Source organism: Notothenia rossii (assembly GCF_949606895.1).
Source record: "Notothenia rossii genome assembly, chromosome: 2".
Lineage (NCBI taxonomy): Eukaryota > Metazoa > Chordata > Actinopteri > Perciformes > Nototheniidae > Notothenia > Notothenia rossii.
Genome location: NC_136904.1, coordinates 45,111,270 through 45,131,897, shown reverse-complemented (window position 1 = coordinate 45,131,897; position 20,628 = coordinate 45,111,270). Strand labels below are relative to the sequence as shown.

The 20,628-nt window shown below is 38.5% G+C and overlaps 1 protein-coding gene across 1 annotated transcript in view; it reads left to right on the top strand.

Annotated features, from left to right (window-relative positions):
- The window catches only part of LOC307030403 (anoctamin-9-like), a 112,017-nt gene that overhangs the window by 20,751 nt on the left and 70,638 nt on the right, over positions 1 to 20,628 (top strand). Inside the window, 5 exon segments of the mRNA XM_079666789.1 lie at positions 13,851 to 13,916; positions 17,290 to 17,412; positions 17,607 to 17,746; positions 19,590 to 19,639; positions 19,751 to 19,809. Of these exon segments, the coding sequence (XP_079522915.1) occupies positions 13,851 to 13,916; positions 17,290 to 17,412; positions 17,607 to 17,746; positions 19,590 to 19,639; positions 19,751 to 19,809 (438 nt within the window).

Below are 20,628 nucleotides of genomic sequence, written 5' to 3'. Positions count from 1 at the left end.
TAGACATTAGAATTGACTATTCTTGTCTGTCACATAAGTGGCGCAACTGAAGCGGTATTGCGCTAAAGGGAAATTATTTTGACCAAAGAGATTTAGATTTGCCGGATAACGGGAACTCTGACGTCGCCATTTTGTGTGCTTCGCGGATGCGCTCGGCTCCTCTCGACTGCTTCTCGGTCAGCTTCCGGATGAGGAAGCATTCATTCGACCAACTTACAGTAGATAACATTACAAACATTTTTAACAGGGGCCATAATAGTGTAAATAATGTTTGTTTTGGCAGTTACAACTGAATGTAATGTTTTCTACTTTTTTACATCTGGGAAGGCATTTGCCTTAATCAGATGGAAAGTGTCTTGACAAACAACTTAAGTATTTCTTATAGCTATGCAGGGCATGCAAGCGAAAACAAACACAAACAAGAACAAACAAACTTGAAATTGTACAATATAATATTGTGGTGGTTCATCTTATAATTCAGTCTAGAGAATGCACCAGACAGCATCTAAGACCTGCACAAATCTTTTATTTTCTTGGGGGAGGCCCCCAAACCCTTCGTGCCATTTCGTCCACGCAAATTTTTCAGGGCAATCTCTATTGGGCTCAGGGCCATCTGTAAATTAGCTTAGATGGCCCACAGGAACACTGAACACTGTCATTCACATTGGTCCACATTGTTTGTATTTTTGTCACCTGGCTCAAGGAGGTGTTTTGTTAATATGTGTTCCTACCTACTATTGCTGCTTAGCTTTAAAAATGTTCACCAATATGACTCTTAGTCTTAGCTACTAAGTCGCTACTTGCATTTTCAGGTAATTGTGCAGATAACTTGTTGGCCGGATAATAAGGTAGATAAGTGTGCTGGATATATTTACACACAACTGTTTCTTTCCATGTCTGTAGACCAACCAACTAACATATTTGGGTTATCTTCATGCTCAAAAATAGACAGAACAACATAAATCCTAGAAAGCATAATTACCATATTCATGTCCATGTAACGACATATTTTATGTAAAAAAAGTGTAAAAAAAATTACATAAAGTGGAATTTATAGTTAAAGTGTTATCAAAAACATTAAAGGAATTTTACTTCAGAATTTCATTGAATATGTTATCTGTTAAGCTAGCTAGTGTTGGCTAACAGGCATGTGGCCAGGTAGCATTAGCTTAAAAGTAATTTGGGAAATATGATAAACATTACACACCTTTTTTAAAATATGAAATTTAAAAAACATTCGCTGCATCTTAAATAAAATAAAACATATTTAAAAAAGATGGAACTCACAGGGGGTTGATTCGGTTGATTCGGGTTGTCCTACTTGAAAGTTGGTCTCTTGTATCGAGGTAAATCTGCCAAGCCCAAGTCGATCACTGTATCAAAACGGCGCAGCGCTCTAAGCCCCAAGGGTACTACCGCCATCTACTGGCTGCAGTGTTTTTGTGTTATGCATTTTTGCATGAGAAAAACTAGAACACTCAGTAGCTATAACAGCATTTGGTTAAATCAGATGAAAGAATAGAATTACTTATATTTATATTGACTGTGCGTGGGCTTGGCAGTGGCAGATTAATTTCAGGCAGAAGTGTGCACAATCAACGGTAGGGCATGTATTTTAATTGTTTTAATAATTTATATGGTTATAAAATATAACATTGAAACACTGACGCAAATAACAAGTATGTGGAATGTGTTAAGTAAGTTTACTTGACTACAGTCCAGTTCTGTATCCTACATAAATCGTTAATTTCTTTGTCAATTACTTTTATCAAATGAATATCCCACATTTGTTTTAAGCACTTTCAAATTATATGTTAGAAACAAATATTATAGGATTTATATAATATGTACAATGTATTTAAGTCATGTACTCTGCAGGTACAGATAGATAAAGAGATAGATAGATAGATATATGGATAGATGGATATCATATATAATAATAATACATTACATTTATAAAGCGTTTTTCCTGGTGCTCAAAGCGCTTTCAAGCAAGTAAAACAAAAATAACAACAAAAGTAGAAAGTGCTAAGCTAGGAGGAATAAGGGCAAGGGGTTATATAGATACTTCATTGATCCCAAATTGTGAAATGTGTGGAAACAAGTATAAACATAATAACATTAAATACAAATGAAAGCAATAGACAGGAATATATGCATATACAGTAGAAAGGACACGATGAATATTATAACATTTAATGTAGCCTTACTATGAAGGCTGACCTAAATACGGTGCTTTTCTACAGATTACTTTATTACTGCACTGGTAAGGTAAAATTAGGCCGATTTAATAAGATGTGAAGTGCTTTGTAACTTCGACCCGTGGCCGCTTGACTGAATACACAACAAACAATGAAGAAAGAGTTTCATCTGGGTTGCTTCGCTGCCAGCAGCTCCCCCCGGACCCGAAAGTGGCGTATAGCCTGTACTTCAACATCAACGAAAGTGCTCAATATATGCTACAGATGTAGCACTGAATTTCGGACTCCAGCTTGCAGCTTCCTGCCTACGGCCCGCCAAAGACCAGTATAGAGGAATGTTAAGCCCTCCCACTATTTTCCAAGAGGGCGTTGCCAGATTTTCAATTTCAGGTTTTAACCAGGAGATGGCGCTTCATTCACAAATACAGAAAGACAAGTTTCATGGACTTTCAGTTGTGTTTTGAAGAGCATTTGAACACATCAATATTTTAGATCAACTAAAGTATATCTAATCTTGTAATTCAATAATATATAGTCTTTATATATTAAATAATCATAATGTAAATGTTTACATTACACTTCTTTATTTGTTATGCTCATACTTTAACCTTTACAATCGTTTGCTTTAATATGCAGTATATTTTTGTGTTTGCTTCCTCCTGCTCCCTTTCGGACACATACTGTATGATTTATTATTATTATTAATATGAAGATATTATTAAGATAAGATAAGATGTTACTTTATTGATTGAACATTTTAGTTTAGAATGTGCTGTCCCACGGTAATTCAGAAGGCTCACAGGTCACATTCCGACCATTATTTAAAACAATAGGTGCTTTCACACCGTCTACAGTTTGATTTGTATAGAGGGAGCTCTGTCAGTTTTCGAATTACCCATTTGCTTTCGGGGAGCCCTATTTTTCAGAGCACATCCTGCTACTAAATATGTCACACGCACGCTCTGTTGACTGGCGCAGCAGCGCGGATGCGATCAATTGCTATAAAAACACTCTTCTACTAATACAGACGGTGTCACTATGCCGGCGGATGTGGCCGTTGTTGAAGCCTCTTCAGGCTCCGCATCGGCAGGCCTCTCCCTCGGTGTGGAGCTGTCAAGCTTGACCCTAACGCCGCTTACAGCCGGCCAACTAAAAGTTGTTTTCCGTTCACGTTGTCATTTTTAGACTCCTTCGCTTCTTTGCTTGTGAATCCAAAAGCTGTGACGCTTGGCTGTTTTCGTTTTGCCATATTTTTTTTATTACACAGCCAGAGTTAAAAAAATATCAATATGAACATTTCAAATACCGCGCCGGCATCACCGCCATAACCATAGCAACGTAAGTAAGAATGCAGCGCCGCCACGTACAGATGGCAACACCCAGACATATTCACAAATATAAAACAAATATTCAGAAACTGTAATGAACAATAACTATTATTTATTTCAAGAACTGTTATTTACAGAAACTCAACATTTCTAATCTGTGTGACACAAATATGCACGATTGTTTTGGGCTCCCCCTATTTATCTCAAAGTCAGCCTTCAGGGGAGCTCCCTCCCTCTTCGGGGGAGCCAAGCTCCCCCTAGCTCCCCCCCATTTCGAACAGTGTCTGTGGCTGAATGGCCAGCGATTAGGTGCGGCGCATTTATCATAGGTGATCAGAGCTAACTGCCTGCCGTCAGATTTCATTTAAAAAACAGATCTGATTTTAAGACTATTTCTGCGCTCATAAAGAATGATAAGAATACGAATAATGCGTATTGAACTGGTTTAATTAATTGGTGAGTTTATTTAACACTAGAACCGCCAATCGGGTCAATTTGTGTGATGTGTGTTGTGTGTGTGCAATGTAACTTTTTTTCAATAAAATATTAAAGTCTCCCAGTCCGTGACTTTTCCTGAAAGTGTGTTATGTAGCACCCTATGTTAAAAATTGCATTCTAATAGCGGGATTTGACGGGTTTAGGTAGGCCTATACAAAAACCTCTGGCGGTTCTAGTGTTAAGGTAATTAGGTACAGTAGAAGCCCTTTTTTATCAGTAACGAATTTAGCAGTTTAACATAAAAGTCAACTAACTGAGGGTCACTTTCAATGACAGTGTTGTGTCTAACTGTAAGCTTGTCACTCAGAGTAACCTACCGTTAATTTAGCTGCTGGAGAAGAAAGATCAAGGGGGGAGGGGGGGAGAGAGCTGTGGTTGATGGGCCATTAGTTGTGTAAATAAACAGCTGAGAGCTGCCGTTTCATTCAGACTGTTTAAAAAACTGTAACAACGGACTATTTTTCTTAGCGGATGCATGTCAATTTAAATCAATACAACTATTTTTTAAATCAATACATACAACTGTTTTTTAAATCACTAAAAACATTTTCTAAATCCATAAAAGCATTTCAATTAATATTGGGAGTCATGCCGTTACTTTGTTGAGAATGTGGCCGTGTAATAAGCGGGACAATTTGCAGCGACTTGTTCCTTATGGGGAAAATAACACCCGTCATGTGTGTGTAGAGGTGTGTGTGGTTAAAACACTTTCATGAAGTGAAGGAATTTCCTTCTGTAAAACAGCTGTGGGCAGCAGTGAGTGTCACGGACATGAATTCATAGATCAAGGCAGACTGGTGCACACACTCTCCTGTCCTGCCAGGCGACACGCCCGTTCTAAGCCGTGTCCCTCACTCCTCACATCCCAAGCATCCCCACAAGTGTATTATGTTGTTACATCGTTTCAGATGTTATGTTTCAGTTATGCTCTGTCTATGTTCAGTGATGCCAACTTGTCACCTTTCGGCGAAATTCGCCGTTTTGAATCCAAAATAAGTCGTTTGCGTGATTCATGTAGATCTGCAATACAAATATTTTTGGGGTATGGGGGGGGCTGGGACCCGGAGTAATCTGTGGCCGTGAGCTGTTATGTGCCATCATGACACGCATGGTGTTCTTTTTTTATATATTATAATGAAGTACGAGCTGTGTGCTCGAGTCTTCCTGCCTGTCGGCTCTGCTCATGGATGTATAATAAGGCTCTGCTGCTCCGAGATGATGGTCTAGCTTCAGCAGCTACATTACCTACGGGTGCGTTCGTTAATATTAACTGTGCGTCCGGAGTCACTGTGGCACAGACTGGACCGCTGGTGAACAGCTGTTAGAACGGGCTGTTCAGGTGTTCAGAGCAGAGCTCCCTGTCGGAGCGGCAGAGCGTGATGTGAACTGAAAAGTTTTTCTGTGGCAATATTATTTAAGGAATCGTTGAGCTAGCTAGCTAGCATACATTGTCACTATCTGCTAACGTTAGCTTTAGCCTTCTATTTCTAATAGTTTTTTTCATAGGCTATAAACAGAGGTGGTATAAGTATATATATATTGTACTTGAGTAAAAGTAGAAGTACTCAGATCTTGCACTTGAGTAAAAGTAGAAGTACTCAGGTCTTGTACTTGAGTAAAAGTAGAAGTACTCAGATCTTGTACTTGAGTAAAAGCAGAAGCACACAGATCTTGTACTAGAGTAAAAGTAGAAGTACTCAAATCTTGTACTTGAGTAAAAGTAGAAGCACTCAGGTCTTGTACTTGAGTAAAAGTAGAAGCACACAGATCTTTTACTTGAGTAAAAGTAATAGTCCCAGAATGTAGGAATACTCTGTTACAGTAAAAGTCCTGCATTCAAAATGTTCCTCAAGTAAAAGTAGAAAAGTATTATCATCAAAATATAGTGAAAGTAGCGACAGTAAAAGTAGTAATTGTGCAGATTGGTCCATTTCAGAATAATAGATATGATATGTTTTATAATGATTGATCATGAAAGTGTTCTCAAAGCTGGTAAAGGTGCAGCTAGTTTGAATGACTTTGTATACTGCAGGGTAGCTTGTGGATTTACTCCAGGTGGAACTAAAGTCTGATTTAACACTTGATTATATTTCACTTAATTAATCCAGACCTGTGAAGTAACTAAAGGTATTAAATACATGTAGTGGAGTCAAAGTACACCATGTACCTCTGAACTGTAGTGGAGTAGAAGAACAAAGTAGCAAAACATTGAAATACTTAAATAAAGTACAAGTATCTCAAAATTGTGCCCAAGTATAGTACTTGTTGAGTTTATGAACTTAGTTACTTTACACCATGTGGCTATAAAGATAAAAAGACTTAAGCCTTGCACAGAGGCATGAAAATACATTTTCAAAATGCTCAACAGTGCTGCCAAAATTATAAACTGACTGCTCCACAATTTAAAATAAATGCTTTTATATATTTCTATTAGATGTGACTCTTTGGCGTTTCTGTTATTATTAACACTGCTGCTTTAGTTGTTCTGACTGCTAAAATCCTCTGTTATTCCGTGGGGTGGGGGAGCCGGGGGCTCGGATCCTTGTCACCTTTTTCATACCTGATGAGTTTGCATCCCTGTATGTTAAAAAGCCTCAGTCACCTTAATTCATGTAATAAAAACATCTCAGGTCAGTAACACTCAAAGCTAAATGTGCAATACCATGTTCAGCTATGTTACTATTTATAATGTTATTGTTGTTACATCAGAAGATGTACATATTAGAATGATTTCTTAACTTACAGTAGGCTATTTTTTACAATGTGTGTTGGAAGGATTTATTAAATTACAATGAATATTGTCATTGTTGAAGGCTTTTAGAGAAGGGTGAACTATAAGCCTGAATTACATAACATTTTATACCTAAAAACATAAAAGCCACAATAAATAAATCACAATTATTCTAGTTATTTTTACCTCCCGTATTGCTTTCAACCCACCAGCTTTTATGGTGTTGTTACGTCACTAACTGTAAGCTTGTCACATACAGTCTATGGTCACTCAGAGTAACCTACTGTTAATTTAGCTGCTGGAGAAGAAAGATCAGGGGGGGGAGGGGGGGAGAGAGCTGTGGTTGATGGGCCATTAGTTGTGTAAATACACAGCTGAGAGCTGCCGTTTCATTCATACTGTTTAAAAAACGGTAACAACGGACTATTTTTCTTAGCGGATGCATGTCAATTTAAATCAATACATACAACTATTTTTTAAATCAATAAAAACATTTTCTAAATCCATAAAAGCATTTCAATTAATATTGGGAGTCATGTCGTTACTTTGTTGAGAATGTGGCCATGTAATAAGCGGGATAATTTGCAGCGACTTGTTCCTTATGGGGAAAATAACACCCTTCATCCAGATGAGGATCCCTCCGCTACACTTTGGGATCCTGATCGACCGACGAAGCTCCATTTAAAATATACATATTTTTGGTGAATTACTGAGTTTAGGCACGTTAATAACGTTTTAATGAAGTTGAATACAGTATATTCATATGTGTCAGTGATTTCATGTCAATTCGGCGAACATAAACATAAATGATTGTGGTGAAGATGATGATTAAAAAATCGAGAGCCGGGCTGCATTTCCTCCCGTTCGTTTTTTTCGAATAACAAAATTATTTTGTTAAATAACAACATGGTGATGTTTGGTAAATGATTACATGTCTCTTATTTAGCACAGTAGTATGATATCCGTGACATATGGATCTTAACAAAGTTCCGCTGTACATCCAGCGTACTGTATCTCACTTTATTTCACATGAGCTCCAGTGTGGAACCCCACTGCACCCCCTGGTGGATCAATGATCCATTGCAGCTGGCTTCATTATAATTACATTTATCTATCACGGGGGCGGTCTCAAGTCAAGCTGGAGGTTTTCCCTTGATCAAGGGCAGATCACGTACCAATCACGGCCCTCGCGTTTCAAACTGTCTGAAATGAATCGCTACATCTGTATATTGAACCAATAACACAAACTAACTGTATCACTATAACATGATGATGATGGTGATAAAGAATGCATCTAACGTTCCGCTGTTCATTATAATAAAAAAACAGAGCATTAAACAAACCATCAGGCTCTTAATTTGAAATCATGCGGAAATGTCGTCATCAGCAGGCCATCACGTGGTTTCCGAAAATAACCGAGTGACACGAGTAGATTTTAGCGGAGAACGGCGCAAAATATGTCTCAAAATTCCGTGTGTGTAAAAAAAATTCCGTGTGTGTAAAAAGACGATGCACAAGCAGAAATGTGAGATCCGCGAGCAGAGATTTGAGCGCATTTTTGGTCGACAAATACAAAATGGATTCACAAATGCCTGATCGAAAGTTGTAAATGTTAAAGAGATATTTACAGATCTTTTTTTTATTTGTGAAAATATTTAGCGTATTTGCAGATGCGTTTTACACTTGCAAATGTATTTGTGAGTTTGCAAATCTTTTAAATGCATTTGTGGATGGTGTTTTACACACAAATAATTATGAGACATATTTAAGCCCATAGAGTACTTAACTTCTCCCACCACTGCACACCTGACGTGATTACGTTACTCAAATTTGTGGCACAGAGCTACAAATTATTGAAGTGGAAAACTGTGCATTTCTCCAAATGAATATGATGCCTCTTGGCCAGATGTTTGGCCAAGTGTTCGGACAGATTATTCGGATAATTGCTTGTGTTTCCGCGCTAAGGCAGAAAAACAAATGGCAAACGAGCATTGTCCACATGGGGCCTTAGTTAGGGTAATTCCTGAATGCTGCGCAGATCTCTGTGTGCACGACGCTGCAGCGTGAGAGAGAGCTGCCGCGCACACAGAGCGAGAATAATGAGATTGCAAGTTAGAAACAGAGTTGGTTCGATTAAATGTAGGTAACTTTTATGTAGCAATAATAAATATGAAAGCTGTTTTTATATATATATTTTACATTTCTCCAGTACCGATAAAAAAAACGATAACGTTGGAGCTATATGGGGAAAAAAATACATATATTATTTAGCTCATAATTACTTTCTACAGATCTTTGTAAAGATTTGTACATTTAAAAAGTTACTTGAAAAGTCCAGGGGCCTCATTTATAAAGGGATATACGCTCAAAAAATGGCGCACGCCAGTTTCTATGCAATGTTTGCGATTTATAAAATACTAACTTGACGGGAAAACGTGCGGTCCTCCACGCAAACTCTAACCCATGCGTACGCACTTAGAGAAACTGCGACACCGTTGGCAGAAGGAAGAATGGAGAGAAATATGTGGAAATAATACCATAAATAAAATGTTACCTCATTAATCTGAAGAATTCATTTTTTCAAACATTGATTAAAGCCAATCTTAAAATGATTTAACAAACGCCTGTTTGCGACTCCTCAGTGCACACAAAAACATAACTTGGAGAAAAAAAAAAATACGGATATGTTATTTAAAACCACCTCGAATATGTTGTGTTAATGTTATGAAATGTTTTCTCATAAATGATGCGGTAAGCAGGAGGACAGAATTACGCCTAAACCAACACACTCTCACTCCATAATCGTCCAGGAGCGACGTTTTGTCAGGGTCCCGTGGCGTGCAGTTGTGACGCTCCGAGGCTCCTTCAGCTTCATAACGGGACGCAAATAGCTTTCAACTGATTGCAATGTATTCCCATCTGCTGCGGGATTTGACGCTCATGGAAGCACGGCATTCGTTTGTGTCGGCTGCCCTTAAAGGCAATGTGAGCATCCATTCCCATTGGATAACGGAGAATTGTACACCCGGAAATAAGTCCCCTTACTGTCGATTGATTTTACAGTGATATCTGCACTACTCATCGACTAAAAAACACCAGATTATCCTTGTTAATTACACAACATTGATTGGTTTAAATTGTGTGCAATGCTTTTGTATTTTTCCCCTTCGATTCGGAGAAACAAATATTTTTTCCGAGTAAAGGATGGCAGAAGACACTACACTACCCAGAATCCCCAACTATCGTTTAGGATTACACCATCTGCTCTGTTTGACAAACCCCGTGATTAGTTCTCAAGCTCTGTGATTGGTTGACCTCCAACTGCATTCCATATGAAAAAAAAACATTTTGTAAAAGATAAAATCATACTTTATTCAGCAGTGCTTGCTTTACTCTTTGAAAGTCATCACATGCATGCATGCATTGTAATAAATGGTTTGGCTGCATTAAATGTATTACACATCTGTTGTAGTTCTTTATTTTTATTTATCTACAGAGATCGGGCTCAGAATAGACCGGAAACTATTCTTTTACCGTTCAGTTTGAATTTCACAATAAAGTTAGTAGTAATATTTTGTTTTGATATTATTGTTTTTTATTAACTACTAGACCGCTAGGTCATGTTAAGACCATCTTTCCTGTGTTGCTTTGGGGTTTTTTCCATCGCTTTTGTGTTAAAAATATCAAAACAATAACTAAATATATCCGTCATAAACTAAACTAGAAACAGCAGTATATTTTATTTTGTTAACACTGTAAACTTGACAGCTTTTTAACCCAAACCACCTACTGGTTAAAGCACGTTATTACACGTTTAGAGTAATGCAATGCAGGTAGATTGTGCTACCTGCTTGATGGGATGGAACCATGGCAGACTGTCCAAAACTGGATTTGAACGGGTCCACCACGTCCCCCCCTCCCCCACCCCGTCCCCAGAACTACACATGCTGGCTATTGTGTTTCGCAACATGTTCTATATCTATGGCACGTCTCTACTGGGAGTTGTAGTTTTAAAAGACGTTTTCGTATTTCCCATAAGAAGTTGCCAGTATACTGTGTACATCCCTGGGGGTTTAGGGGATAGGAAAGACTCAAATTTAAAACATATAATTAATAAATGGGTGAAAATTGCTTGTGCCCATAATGGGCAGCATTAATATAATATACACACATTCCAGCCATGTCAGAAGAGCTTTATTTAACAGCTGGTCTTATGTTTGTGACCCCTCCTGTTGTTAATTGATAACATTACATTACATTAATTGATAAGCCTGAAACATGCACTTGTCAAGGTTCAGAGGCAAATTTTGCAAATATGGCAGTAGCCATCGATCATCTTAAGATAAGTTATACTTTATTGATCCCAAGTTGGAAACATTTGCGTTACATCAGCATGTGTAACAGTTGTAAATATGCAGTGGTGTTTATTTGTAAATCATTTAGTATAATCACTCAAATTCTGTGTTTTATATTTAATAATTCTGTGTTCTTTATTTATTGATTGTTCAATACCTGACAAGGCCGGAGATGAAATATCTAGATACATCCTATAAGAGTATAATACATATGTATAATATCAGTTAAAATAAGTGCTTCAACATAGTTAACATTGCTGGAGGTATGCACAAATATTGATAAATGTCTTGTAATGCACTATTGAGGAACCTGCGACCCAAGTTTTTCATTCATTGCATAACTACACCGTTTGTGTATATGTGCCAATAAACCTTAGAAAATCTTGAAATCTTGAAAGGGATGTGCAAAATAGTCATTATATACAGTCTTTAATTAACTATTAGTAGAGAATAACGAGTAATGAATATACTTTATAGGGATCCTATTGATATCTAATAATAAAAATAATGAAATGCAATAACATGCTTTAACCACCAGGTGTCCCTTTCTATCAGCTGTGCACCTTTATGGTGTAAATGTACAGCCTATCTACCAATTGGATCAAATATAAAAGTCAGCCGAATTAGTGTTGATCCTGCGAGGAGACGTATTGTGTGAAAAGAAATGTAAGATGTTGTTTAATTGCCGATATATTTATGATCCACGTCACGTTTTCAGTGTTGGCGGCAGTTCCTCATGTTTGTCTCGAAGTCTTCTCATCAGGGCTCTATAAATAGAGAACTATGGCAGATATGTAATATTTAATGCAGCCTAACCGTGTATTACAATGCCGTTATGTGATGACTTTCAAAGACAAAAGCAAGCACACTCGGAATAAAGTATATATTTTTTAAATGTTTTCGGTCTGTTTCCGGTATTTGTTAATGAATATGTGATGTGAGATGTGAGACTGGAATTGCACAGGGGAAAATAACGTATCTTTAGATGCGGATTTTGTTAAACTAATACGTTTGCGCTGTGGACCAACACTATAGATGAGAGTAACAAATGCGTCACTTCCGGGCAAAAATAACGGCTCCGCCCACTTTTGGGGGAAAACAATGCTGTCAGTTGAACGGCGGTCAATACAAATTCTGAAGTTTTTGCCAAACCGATCAGAAATGTGATGGGGAAAAACTTCAGAATGTGTATTGACCGCCATTCAAATGACAGCGTTGTTTTCCCCCAAAAGTGGGCGGGGCCGTAATTTTTGCCCGGAAGTGACGTAGGTGTTACACTCATCTATACATTGACCGGGAAAGGGGTAGCAATAAAGATAACACCATTAAACAGTTACACAACATAACAGAAATAATATCGATAGCAGCGTCCCTAGCAACCACCTTGGTAACAATGAAAACGTTCTATGAACGCGATTTCCTGAAGTAATCTTCGTAATAACTAGCAAACTAAAGATCATGTTCATCCACTGCACACATAATCTGAAATAACAACTCATATTTCTCGCATCAAATTACATCAAATGTCATGTCACAACTGCACGCCAAGGGACCCGGACCAAACGCTCCTGGACGATTATGGAGTGAGAGTGTGTTGTCTAAACTGACGCCATTGTGCATTTCTATAGGTTGTAGATACGAGCATGGTTTTATGTACTAGCATGTTTAATCATGTTTTATGCCGTTTGCTAAGACTTGATAAGTCGCTCTTAAAACACAGGAAGTATGGAAACTAAGAACACCATATAAATTGTACAGCTAATATAACACAACACATTAGTTGTATTTCCTTTAACTGGTGGATATAGAGTTGCTGCAGTGGAGACGCAGCTGATCGACAGCTGGGACACAAACCACCAAATACGAAAACATAATTCAGATCCAGTCGTCATGACTCCACTCCAGAGGGATTCCCCGATCATTTCTTACAATTTCTCATCAAGAGGGTGTCTCCTGTCCCCGGCACAAACACACTGCCTGAGGAAGGCTATGTGTATTTTTTTTGTCATGAACCTTTTTCGGAACACTTATTTATTTATTTTGGTGACGATCCGACCTCCATGCTGCTACTCTGGTTCAAAGTGCATCCACCAAACAATATGATTTATCTCGACCTCCCCAAAATAACCAAAATCTGACACGGTGTGAGATGTCTTTTTTAGCTGTTCTGTCGTCATTTCCTGCTATCTTCTTCATGCAGTCAGTCTAAATGAATGAATGAATGGGCGTTTCTTTGACTATTTATAGGCAAATATGGGCGTTACGTGAAGCCCGCAAAAGCTGCACCGCATTTCGAGTCGATTGTGATTTATAAAGGGAAACCGGCGTAGGAAGTGCTGCACGCACTTTCCTCACCGGTACACAATGTTTGGTGAATCTGAACATTTCTGTACCTATTTTTGGGATTTTTACTACGTAAGCAATCTTCCCACGTAAATCCTACGCGCGGCGTTATAAATGATGCCCCAGCTGACTAGTTTTACTTCTGAAAGATGATTGTGACCCGTCATATATCAAATATTCATTTTCTTAATTGTGAGATCCAGGGCTCACAGTCTTACCTAATTGAACAACAGCATAAGGGGAGAAGAGTCATGAAGTTAGAAAAGATAGTCGGTAAGGTGTGTTATGAAGCAATAACCTGAGCCAGCTCACTTGTCACACCAGAGCAGTGTGCTTCAACGATAATGAATTTCACTTGAGGATGATTGCGTTATTTATTTTCTGTGTGTTACAGGAAAGTTTTGAGCTGTCGGACAGACAAAAGGAGGGCTACAGCACAGAGCCTTTACTTCCTTCATTGGTAAGTATAAGTGTCATCAGTAACATGCAAACAGAGAATATATCTGCTCATATGAAAGGATTCTTTGACCCTGCATGGACAGAGAAACCTGCGTGTGGTGCTGTTAGACAAACAGAGAGTGTCATCCTAAAGGCCCTTCCGTCATCATACATTAGACCGGGCCCTGTCTTTGCATCTTATTGATTGTGCTCTCTGTTCTATCATGGTGTAACTTTGAGTTGAGCCAAATCTGAAACATGGACCTGCACACATCTAAATGTGTAAACATCCAAACCTGCTTCTTGGGACAGAGCCCAGCTTCGATGAGTGGGTATGCTTGCAAGCACCACGCTATGACACATACATCAGACAGGATGTTGTATAGCAGTTCTCAGCTGATAAATCATTCCTCCTTAAGCCAGACATCGCAGACTGATGAGGCTGTACCAACAGTGCACAGTGCAGAACAAATGTGGCCATCTCAACAGAGAATGCGTCCATACTAACAGGCTGGGCTGACAATGTTTCTAGTCTGTCTTCAAATGCTCCTCCCCAACCACAGAGGAAAACATGCTGGTGTAGCACGCTCGTGAACTGTTAGCGTAACCAATATGAGGGGCCGTACAGGCCCGTAATTCATACTAGTCCTCTCAAGCACATACATTCTCCTTATACATACATATATTTTCACTCTTACACACATACATTCTCCTTTTACATTCATATATTTTCACTCTTACACAAATATATTCTCCTCTTACATTCATATATTTTCACTCTTACACACGTACATTCTCCTTTTACATACATACATTTTCACTCTCACACACGTATATATTTACACTCACACATTCAGCTCTCATATTATCATATTTCAATGCACACATTCATACATTGTCACTCACACATTTATAAGTTTTTCACTCACACATTTTTATATCTTCTCATATTCATATATTTTAATGCTCATATTTATAAATTGTTGCTCTCATGCACATTCATTCAATGTTTACATTTAATATTATAAATAATATATGCATGTATAAAGACAATATATGTATGCAAGAGAAGAATGTATGTATGTATGAAGAAAATATATGTATTACATTGCATTTAGCTCACGCTTTTATCCAAAGCGACTTACAATAAGTGCATTCGACCAACAAGATACACACTTGAAGAAAACAGAATCGTATAAGTACATCAGGTTTCATAGAGCTAACACATTTCAAGTGCTACTCAACTGGCTCTAGATAAGCCAGTCCTTTATTAGTATATAAGTGTTTTGTTAGTAATTCTATCGCTCGAAGTGGAGTCCAAAGAGATGAGTTTTCAGTCTCCCCCGGAAGATGTGTAAGCTTTCTGCTGTCCTGATTTCAATGGGGAGCTCATTCCACCATTTTGGAGCCAGGATAGCAAACCCACGTGTTTTTGCTGATGGGAACTTGGGTCCCCCTCGTAGTGCGGGTGCAGCGAGCTGTTTGGCTGATGCAGAGCGGAGTGCACGTGCTGGGGTGTACGGTTTAACCATGTCCTGGATGTAGGAAGGGCCAGATCCATTCACAGCATGGTATGCAAGTACCATTGTCTTGTAGTGGATTCTAGCAGTTACTGGAAGCCAGTGAAGGGAGCGGAGGAGCGGCGTGGTGTGGGAAAATTTAGGAAGGTTGAAGACCAGTATATATACATTTCCCTGGTGAGACCTGAACAAATCTTCGTATTCCCCACAAAATGTTGTGTTATAGTGAACCCAAAAGTCGTGATAGAGGCTTGCTTGTCAACGTCCGGGTATTTCTCCAATGGTTAACAATCCTGTGACGTTTTGAGGCGATGAAATTGTGTCATCCTGACTAGGCCTGTCACGATAATTAATTTTGTTGGACGATAAATTTTTCTGGAAATTATTGCGATAAACGATAATATTGTCGGCACCGTTTTAAGACATAATGATAGTATATAATAATAATTCAAGTACATCCTTTCAAACATAACTTTTTATTGAACATTCAACATTGCAAATGAAATGTGAAATAATATTAAAATATATAAATTATATATAATAAATAAAACAAATTAATTAAATTATAATAAATTAATTAAATCACACAACCAAAACAATAAATTAAATAGTCAGGCTGGAAAACAGAGCTCTCTCTCTCATTTATATATATATATATATATATATATATATATATATATATATATATATATATATATGTGTGTGTGTATATATATATATATATATATATATATATATATATAAATAAATAAATATGAGCACATATTATCTCACAAGCAAAAAAAACCTCCTTAAAACAACAGTCAAGTGTACAGTCCACTGTCAAAGACCCAGATGCCTCAACAGGCCATATCCAAATCTGTTTTTCTAAGTTTTCGAGCCAGGAACACCAACATGTTTGCATTGTCGGGCGGGGGCTCTCCATCTCCAGCTGCCGTGTTTGCTCCCAGCTGGGAAAACGGAATGGGGTGGTTGTGTTTTAGGTGGTTTAAAATGCGTGGTATTGCCTGCTTTTGTCGCTACCTTTTTTAAACCAATGCGACACACCGCCCGGCTAATTCAAGTCCGTAGGTTCGCCTCGTTGATTTGGTTTGAATCCGAAATACTGCCACACCGGAGAATCGAGATGTGTAGTTAGGTTTTGTAACCAATTCCATTTCACTTTAAATTCCCCGCGAGTAAGTCACACGTTGTCTCCCGCTTGTCGCTATATTATTAATTTGGCTGCTACGCTGCTGCACGTGCACGCGGAGTGTCCTGACCTGGCTGTGTGTCAGCCCCGCCCCTCACAGCGCGCCTGGCAGCCACAGCGCTCCAGGCTAAAATGCTGGTCACATCTTTATGTAAACGGCAATTTATCGAGCTCAGAAAAGTTATCGAGTCCATTTTTATTTATCGTACGATAAGTCAATTTATTGATTATCGCGACAGGCCTAATCCTGACCTCTCCCAGTGGACCAACGGGACATGTTCACGTCTAGCCGTGATACCAGGTTGGACCAAACAGTCGTCAGAAAGAATATCAGCGCAAGCTCACCCTGGTCAAATGTTAACATTAGTTTATTTTTATTAAAATTTTCCAAATCTCTCTCAGCTGATTGTATATGGTCCTACAGCATCTCTAGTAAAAGTCTGCTGCACCATAGAATGTCCAAATGGACCAATCAGACGTGAGTATTCCATTAAGCAATGCAGAAATGTTTGACCAAAACCTGTTTTTGCAAAGATCTATAATGCATTTGACTGTCTACAGTTGAGGTTTAACATCTTTCATTTGTTTTATTTTTCTCTTTCCTTTAACTGGACCAAACTAAGTCTAATACTTATTTTGAGCTGCTTAACAATGTTGAACAATATGTTGTGTTTTTTGAACAGCCCACCCAGAAGACATATGACTATGTACTGGTGGCCCATCAGGTGGATGATGAAAGGGACCAGAAGGCTCAGAGACAGAGAGCCTTCATACAGAAGCTAGAAGAGAAAAACATCACAGTTAAAGTGAGTCTGCCTCCGTTACACATTACATATCATTATCTGAGGCTTTTACCCAAAGCGACTTACATACACTCAACAACACCGTAGACAATTCTTTAAAACACTGTGACCTGACACCTGACTCGATGTACTGATAAGAATTGTATGAATCAAAGAAGACGGTGTCCTTTATTGTGTGTGCTGTTTTTGTGTGTTAGAGGATTGAACATGATGACAAAGTGTTTTTTGGCATCCGTGCTCCCAATGAGATGTTCAAAGACTACCAATACCTGCTCAAAGTCTCTGACTCCTGCAACTGGTGTGGAGATGTAAGGGGCTCTGTCACCCAGGCTACCAGGTAATATAAACATATACATATAGATTTGATTGTATCACTGCTCTGACCGAAGTCCTTGTTTAAGGAGAAACAGCATATTTGTTCCTGTATGAACACTGATCAGAGGGCATCAGATGAATGCTGGCTGCTTCATAAAATTCTTCCTAATGAAAGTCTGCAGCAACTTTTTGCAACAACACTGCTTTAACTTCCTTGCTTTTTTTCTTAAACAGATAGTACTGCTCTGCAGAGGTGTGGAGTCAGACTCGAGTCACCAATTTAATGATTTTGGACTCGACAATTTGATGACTTTGGACTCACAAAACACTTGCGACTCAACTTGGACTTGAACACCAATGACTTGACTTGGACTTGAGCCTTCTGACTTGAGGTGACTTGACAATTTAATTAAGGGTCTCCAGCACGCCGATTGCAAGATGCTGCTAGAAGAGCAGATTCCCGTCGGGGAGAGCAGAATCTTCAGCTGCTCCTACTCTTGCTGAGAATCCTTGCAGGCAGGGGCGGGACTTTATTTTGCTGAGCCACCAAGCGGCCAATCATATGCGAAGACACACCTGGATCATACCATTATGTGAAAGAAGGGTGGGGGGCAGACGCTCCAAAGACAGCAGGTGTAGTTGGACAGACCAGCTACAGGGACACGGGGAGCCGAATTTAAATGCAAGCGCGTCGGAAAAAGTCAAGACATTTAGCGAAAACCGAAAAAAGAAGCAGCATCTGGCTGCATTTCAATAATATTGGAGAAAGCAAAGCTTAGTGCAGGGTTTGTAAAATGAAAATAACCTTCAGAGCAGGGTTTTTTTTGTGGTAACCACTCTTTTGGAAGTTCAGATCTTGTACTTGAGTAAAGTACCTGAGTGTAGGATTTCTCTGTTACAATAAAAAGTCCTGCATTCAAAATGTTACAAGTAAAAGTACAAAAGTATTAGCATCAAAATATACTTAAAGTACCACCTGCAGAGGGATCTAGATGCAGGTGTTCTTTTCCCCATAGAGACCGCCTCGCTGCACATTATCCCTTGCATAAAGATACATTGTGGGTCCCTTATAACATGTTGTACACAGTGGAAATAAACATTCTGGTTACCTCAACAACAGGGATCTTATCAATTAAACTCCTTCTGAATCAAAACGTCACGGTAGCCTTGCCTTACTGATCCCTCTTAAAATAAAATAAAACACGTTACTTTACCAGCAGAGAGAAAATTGATTATTAAATTATTAATGTGACTAATAAAGGGCAGTTTGATTATTAAGTATTATTCTGTTGATCGATGTCATTACATTTGGTGAAAAGCACAATGACTTGTTTAAGACTCGTTTTGTCAAAGTTTAGGAATGGACTTGACTTGAACTTGCCCATCCTGACTTGAGACTTGACTCGGACTTGAGCACAAAGACTTGAGACTTGACTCGGACTTGCAAAACAATGACTTGGTCCCACCTCTGCTGCTCTGTGTGCCCTACCATGCAATAATGCAACAAGCCAAATACAACTTGATAAAAAAATAAGGCTGAACACACTTTTTGGAGCTGATGCAGATTCATCACCAGTCACCTCACTGTCTACGTGAATGAAAGTGTTCATTCAAGCCCTGGTGACTTGTGTCATGCCCTCAACACAATATATGGAGTATATTATAGTATATGTTGGAGCTGGGAAATGTGGATTCAACCAAAATGTTTTATGAAAAAATGTTGTGTTCTGTGTGAGAGCCAGGTGGGTCTGTGGGTGGTGCATACTAACACCTGTGCAGTCGGCATTATTCATGCTGTTTAAAACTACTCATTCGGATCCTGCCCGGGGTTTTTTCTCTTACTGCAACATTTATTATTCCTCCAGGATCCGAATTGTCCATTTCATCCTTCATCAGACCTTCATCAACACAGGAGGTGAGTGTGATTTATTTCAAAGAACTCTATATTATCACCTCTATTTTGACAATTAACGATGTTTTAATATTTTGAGTTCCCTGATGTTGATTTTTCCTGGTTATTAATCAGAAAACCTGGAGGAACTGATAAAGAAGGGTGTGTTTGAAACCATGTTCTGCCTCCATGAAGTAAGTCCTCCTTCAATCTTATTATTTTTGCTGGGACAATTGCAAAATCATGTTTTTAATCCTTCAGGATTGATCACCTGCTGGTACCATCTGATGGTTATGTTGACCGGAATGACACATCTGCACGCTTAACTACCACCTGACAATGTTCCAAACTATATTATAAAATATATAACTATATATATTTAAAAAAACACGTTTTTCCCATCGTAAACCAGATATTGAAGGTGCTGATTGAAAACTAAGGTTAATACATATTTGATCTTATAAGAAAAGGTCTTACTGGCAGAATGTGTTTTCTGAGATAAAGTGAGGAGATGTTTCCCTCTGTCAAAGTGTTTGAACTAAAGAAACAATCACTGAAGTGGCACTCAGCTGAAAATGCAAAGCTCCTACCTAAAAGTGTTTTGTATTATAAGGAAGATGGAAGAGAAAGAAAGATTTGTCAGCAAACTGAAATGTATTGGACATCATCATGTGATACACTTGCACACATAACTGCTGGTGTATTATGTTTGAACCTGGTATAAACCGCTGAAAAACAGGATAACTTAACTAACGGATATTAGAAGCTGTTTGTACAACAATATGGAGGGAAAGTCCTCTCCTGTCAGACTGAGAGACTCAGGTGAGCTAAAGGACTGGATAAAATATCCATAAAGAAAAAGTAAATCTGTGTCCAGTTCTGTTTTCATATGGGTGTTGAAAGATGTATCAATAGATCTCCTAATGTTGCTCTCAAAGTCCACCAGATTGATGCTTTTAACTTCAATATAAAAAATCTTCCCGTGGGAGCATGCCCCTGGAACCCCCTAGAGG